General features: G+C 43.8%; 2 protein-coding genes across 2 annotated transcripts in view; one reads left to right on the top strand and one right to left on the bottom strand.

Annotated features, from left to right (window-relative positions):
• LOC118478742 overlaps positions 1-4087 on the bottom strand; it is a 12973-nt gene extending 8886 nt beyond the window's left edge. Inside the window, exon 1 of the mRNA XM_035972904.1 lies at positions 4012-4087. The gene's annotated coding sequence lies outside the window, so the exon portion shown is untranslated. The remainder of the gene's footprint in view (positions 1-4011) is intronic.
• On the top strand, positions 134-5162 carry LOC101859980 (class E basic helix-loop-helix protein 22). The gene is made up of 2 exons (XM_005110480.3): positions 134-1223; positions 4087-5162. The coding sequence occupies exons 1-2, from the start codon at positions 1093-1095 to the stop codon at positions 4742-4744; spliced, it is 789 nt and encodes a 262-aa protein (XP_005110537.1). The 5' UTR covers positions 134-1092; the 3' UTR covers positions 4745-5162.
• The last annotated feature ends 1283 nt before the right edge of the window (positions 5163-6445 follow it).

The raw sequence follows: 6445 nt of genomic DNA, 5'->3' as shown, positions 1-6445 counted from the left end.
CATCCCTTATCCCCCAAATCCTCCCCCCTCACGCCTCCCCAGTAATCCAAACACAGTTACCCTCTCGGAAAACCGAGAAATGACTGGCGCTGGGCTGTGTGGACGGCTCCGTGGGATGGCCAAGTACCAGCCAATGAATGAAGAGCGCTTGAAGCACTTGTCTGCCCGGGCCTCTCCAAACTGATTTGTCTCCCCCCTCCTTAGTTACAGCTATTGATCGGTGCGCGATTACCCCGTGCTCTATCCGCACCCCGCAAGTTTGGCCACAGTGTTCTCCAAACTCGGCCTTTCTCTTCATTTCTTGAGGGGATTTAGAGCCTAGCTAGAGTTTCCGGAACTTTCGAAGACAGATCTCCATCTTTAGTTTCAGTTTTTAATTATTCCATCTAGAGGTTCTGGAGTTTTCGTAGACGTATTAATTTGTGGTGTTTCCTGGATTTCTAGATGACGTGTTCCAATTAGAATGTATTTATCAGGTGATTAGTGGATCCTGTTTAACCCCCATCTTTAGCTTGAGTTTTTTAAAATTATTCCATCGCACAAAACCTCGGATTTGCACTACAAGATGGCGAACTGATAACTTTCCGCAAATACGTTACTCAATTCAGTGTAGTGGTTGATTTGAAGTTTCTTTAAGCTTTGTTTTATTTATAACGAATGCAATTCGGTGTGATTTTTTTTAAAAATAGCCATTGGAAGACCGTAACGATGAGCAGTATACGTTATCTAGAAAAGTGTCGTGTCGCAGTGTTACAAAGAGAGGGGTAGGACGCCTGAGCTGAAACGTGCGAGTGCGAGAAACAAACTTTCCCTGATGAAGTTACTTGGAACTGGAGATTCAGTCAACAATATCATGAACAGAAAGTAACCTATAGAGTTTGATAACAATATTATTGTCTTGAAAGCTATATCAACAAATCTCTGTATTTTGGACGTTGTGGAACAGAAATAGACAACAGTACACTCCTACCAAAACTTGTAGCCTCAAACGCCCAAAAAATAACGCTCTGTCTCTTGAGAGTTGAGGAACTGAAACACTCTAGTATTTTTAATACCAAGGAAAAAAGGAGAGCTCGAGTGGGCTCAACAAAGATGGACTTCAGGCAAGTTCCGCACAAACAAGACATGACGTCACACCAGCACTCTCATCACGGAGCAGAAGATCTTTCCCAAGACAGATTTCTGCTGTCCTCAACAACCCAAGCCAAACAGTCCGATTTCAGGTACGTGGGTGGTCGGCGGGTGTTTTGGTGGGGATTTATCATTCTTTCTTATCAAACATCTATCTTCTTTATCTTTCCTTGTTCTTTTCTTTTTATGTTACTTTCTTGTAATATCTTGTATCTTTGGCATTTATGTGAACTAATGGTGTTGCAAGTGCCGCACTACTTATTCCAAAACAATTTCAGACAGGTATTCAGATCTTCTTCTTCTTCTTCTTCTTCTTCTTCTTCTTCTTCTTCTTCTTCTTCTTCTGCAACTTTAAAGTGCCAGATCTGAAACAGACACCAGGGGTCAATGTTTGCCACTTACTTGATTTGCTTGGATGCTATTACAAAATCCCCAAATTACCCTGGTTCTTTCCCGTCACCCATCTGCTCAAGTTTTCTACGTTTGTTTGTTTTGTTTAGGTTGTTTTTTTTGGGGGGGGTTTTTTGGGGGGGGGTTGGTTGGGGTTTTTTGGTGGTTTTTGTGTGTGGTTTTTTTTTGGTGAGGGGGGGCTACCTCTGCCTCTTTTTTTTTTTTTTTTTTTTGCTTTATAGCTAGCTTTCCAGTAAGAGAGAGAGAGAGAGAGAGAGAGAGAGAGAGAGAGAGAGAGAGAGAGAGAGAGAGAGAGAGACAGAGACAGAGACAGAGACAGACAGACAGACAGACAGACAGACAGACAGACAGACAGACAGACAGACAGACAGACAGAGAATGTTCATAGCCTTTATCACAGAAACTCGACTATAAATGAAGGGGTAAGTTCAAAAAGTGATTACATCTTATTATATTGTTTTTAAAAAATAAAGACTTTAACAAACAAGCATGACGACATATCACTGACAAGTGGAAGCGGGCGCCATTAATGAGGATTATAAACGTTTTACGCCCAGCACTATTCAGTATAGGCGATTTTGGAAGCGGGCTGTTTCGACTTTGTCAAGGTAAACTAAGGCTGGTTGGGAGGTAGTATCCCAGCAGTCAGACAGAGATAACTCTGTCACGACACCTTGAAATCAGGCGCTAATTTTTTTATTTTTATTTATTTATTTTTTTTTTTTAGTGGGGGGGGGGGGGGGGGCAACTGTTTTACGGCGCTCGCAACTGCATAAGGTAATATGAGCGCGCGGGATGCATTTAGCATTTTCAGTTGGTATGGAAATTTTGAATTTTGCCCGGGTGGCGGCGGAAGCCTAGTCTTATCGATTTTTCAACACTAAGAGATCTTTAATGTGCGCAATTTGCACACGGGACCTCCAAGATTTTTCGTCTTTGCCCTAGAAGGTTCGGTGTAGATCTTTCCTACCACGAGATCAGGGGTGTGGCTGAAAGACAGCAGTAAAAAGAAGCCTGGGAGGAGCTGTATAAAGGCCGCAGAAAGAGTCAGGAGCCCAGAGAAGGGGGCAAAGAAGGTGAGGGGGTGTGGGGCAGAAAGTGGAGACGAAAGCAGACGACAGAGCATTGCTGGAGAGCAGGAAAGGAGGTGAAAGGAGACAATTTTTTAGAAGAAAAATTTCCGTCGCTATCCGGATTCGAACCCGGGACCTTTTGAATGAAAGGCGAATACTTTAACATCTAGGCTATGAGAACCCCTGGCGCTAATCAGTTTTGGGTCTAACGGGGTTCCTGGTATCATAATAAAGCTTGTTTGTTGGCCATGCTTTTGGTGAAAATATCATTATATCTTGAATAGAAGTCGAAATATTTACGATTGAGGGAGATTGGGGTCCCCTTGTGTCAGAGGTAAAATAAGCGAGAAAATGGCCGCCTAAGTTTGGTGTCTTCCAAAGCTTGAGTGTCCTTGAAAACTGTAATTTTACGTTTTTCCGTGGCTTTGATCAATGTTTTTCAGTATAATTCACCCAGAAATATGTTTTTAAATGGAGGAAAAAAAGATGTTGAACTAAAAATAAAATCGATTACAATTCCTAACCGGCTGAAAAATGTTGGTTTCATCTGTTTCATTGTTTCGACGACCGCGCGATTTCACCACGATGCCACGTTCAGATAAATTATAGTAAACCGTTGCGTTATCCTAAAAAAAAGTATCATTCTGTCTTTTCTTTTCATAAATCTAACCTTTGTTCCCATGGGAACACCTACAAGCTCATTTGTATTTACTCTCACCCTCGTACACTAATGTTCATACAATCACATTTATGGCAACTATCATAAAAAGGCAAAGATGTCAGATGGAATTACTGCCTTTAATTCCCGTAAACGTCTGTATTTTGTAATTGTGGTAGGTATAGTTCTGATAGATCTGAGACAACGCGGGGTCATAGAATATAGATTCTATGACAGTGCATGAAAGATGATAAGATAAGATAAAATAAGATAGGATGAGATGATATGAGATGAGATGTGATGAGATGGGATAAACTTCTTATATTCATGAGGGGCATGGTGGGTGGATATACCAGAAACACCAACTTGCAAAGATTCGGCATAAACGCAGAAATCCACTTCTTACATTCATGTTCAAAGGCAAAAGGAAATGCAGGCTTTAGATAACAATATTATGTTAGTTTGGTGAAAAATATTCACAAGATTTACAGTTGTATTTGAAAGGGTCAAGTGACAAACAGGATAAATCCATGTAAGAAGAAGTCAGAGCACTAGTCCTAACTTCCAACACTATCTGTAAATTGTCCATATGAGATCAGTCAAGTGAAAAGCCAGCTGTGTCACTCACCAGTCACAAACTGAATTTTCATCTAAATAAATCGAGCTAAGAACAAGTGGAGTCCAGTATTTTAGAAATCGTAAAATAAGATAGGTTTTGGTTTCATTCATGTGATTTACCCTGGGGTTTTTGTTTCGTTTGTTTTGTTTTCCTTCCCCTTCACGCCTTCAACTACTACCTGTATTGTGTTTCAGCGACCCGGACAGTGGGGATGAGGACTCCATACACAGCCGGAGACAGCTCGAAGCTCACCACCATCTCAAACTGGCGGGAACAACAACAACGACAACAGCAACAGCCGCAGCAACAGCCGCAGCAGCAGCAGACAGCATGAGTCAGTTCGAGGCAAAGCTGGAGGACGCGATGACGTCACGCGGCGAGTTCCCGCCCGGTTCGCCGTACGTGGACGAGGCGTCGTACTCAAGCACAGACGACTGCAAGGACCTGGCCATGCTCGAACAGGAGTACCACGGGCACGAGATGGACGGGAAGACCAAGACCAAGAAATCGGGCTCCGGTCAAAAGATCGTGCGCTTGAACATCAACTCACGCGAGCGGAGACGAATGCACGACCTGAACGACGCACTAGATGAGCTGAGGTCGGTGATCCCTTACGCTCACAGCCCTTCTGTCAGGAAACTCAGCAAGATAGCCACCCTCCTATTGGCCAAGAACTATATCCTCATGCAGGCGCACGCGCTAGAGGAGATGAGGAGGATCATCGCCTACCTCAACCACCACTCTTCCATCAGTGCGGCGGCCGTGGATGCGATCCCTTACCCTCACCTGAGCCAGGCTAGCCCTGTGTCGCCGAGAACGCCAGCCAGACCAGGAGACAGGGACTTGCAGTAGCAGCCGCGCAGGGTCCTGACTCAGACAGATGAACCGAACTGACAGTGTGCGCTGGATATTACATGTATTATTAGCGCTGATACAATCTCTGGAACTATGCCCACATCGGACAAGTTTTGGTACAGAAAAGTGTGGAGAAGGAGAAGGGTGAATGGGAATAAAGAAGGACCTTGGGGGAGGGGGGAGGGGGGAGGTTGTTATTAAAATTAGATGATGGGACTGCTCAAGCTGCATTATTGTATATCTTTTCCTTCTGAAGAGCGAATGCTCACTTTAAATAGAAAGTTAAACTAATAGTAGAGGTATTTTTACTCTCCCTTTGACACAATTTAGACCATAAGAGGCGGACGTCCTACCCCGCCTGTCATGGTCAACACGAGCTTAGATTCGAGGGATATAATTATCGTCCCAGGAGAAAGACCGAAGTACTCGATAAAAATCCTCCCCACTCGGGGAATTTAACTCGGGTCTCCTGCATGTGGCAGGGAAGCGCCCCTGCTACACCACAGGCACTGGTAACCAAGTTCCAGGGTTCATTCAAATTCCAGGTGACATTCTACTTCCGGGACACTTTTCAACAACCGGTTGTTCCTTTTTGTTTCCAACAAACATCATTTGTCCTTACCTCTCCTCACTCTTTTCAGTTGCGTCGGTGGCCCAGTGGTTAGGCTACTTGACTCGTAATCGTAAGATTACGGGTTTGGGGGTTCGAGCCTCAGTTCGGTCCGACGTTTTGTCCCTGGGAAAGGCACTTTACTCGAATTTCCCACTTGGCTCGGTCCTTTCGGAGATGGACGTTAAACTCTTAGGTCCCGCCTCTTAAATAAAATAAGTGTGGATAGGGGCTTCAAACCTATACCATTTCACCAATAGTGTACGTTCTTTTCTTTGTGTGTTACTCTCTGGTAACACCTCTAATCTTCGGCACTCATCTCACCTATTTATTTTTGTGCAGCTAGTGCCATAAAACTCTTGCTAAAGCTGAAAGAATAAACAGCTGTCCAATAGAAGTGAGGCATGTTGAGATCACAGACGTGCACGTCCGTACGTCTGCCCGGGCTGCTTCCTTGGCTTGTTTCTCTTGTGGAGAACCGGCGTCTGTGGTGTAGCGGTGAGACGCGTGGCTATCACACGAAGGAGACCCGAGTTCGATTACCGAGTAGAGGATCGGAGAATGACGTTATGTTCGAATGTTCGGTCTCCCCAATCATCTCATGGTGTTGAAAAAGCACTGACACTCTTGATATAATATTTAAAGAATACGTTTTACCTTTACTTTGTTTCATGGCTCACACAATAGCGTGCGCCCCGTAACCTCTCAGTTACTTTCACGCTGCACTAGGGAGAGGATGGTATTTTTTAGCTCGGATCTTACTTTTTGTGAAGTTTTTCAAGGCTCTCAACCCAATTATTTAGCTCGGTCCTATAGGAGATAGACGTTAAATTCGGAGGTCCCATCTCTTAAATTTCGTAATAGTGTTGATAAGGGCAAGGGTGTTAAACTCATACACTTACTTTTTTGTGGGTACAAAATGGCATTAATGACGTCATGTGTTAATATGTGTATTTTGGTTTAGCTGAGTACCATGTATGAAAGAATGTTTCTTCTCTGGATATATTGTCAAGACGTGCTCCCATCTATACTCTTGATCTTTTTACTTCATTCCTCTCTCTCTCTCTCTCTCTCTCTCTCTCTCTCTC

The sequence above is a fragment of the Aplysia californica genome, unplaced genomic scaffold (assembly GCF_000002075.1).
Source record: "Aplysia californica isolate F4 #8 unplaced genomic scaffold, AplCal3.0 scaffold00898, whole genome shotgun sequence".
NCBI lineage: Eukaryota > Metazoa > Mollusca > Gastropoda > Aplysiida > Aplysiidae > Aplysia > Aplysia californica.
Note: the sequence above shows the minus strand (reverse complement) of the source record. Positions and strands in the feature narration are given on the sequence as shown.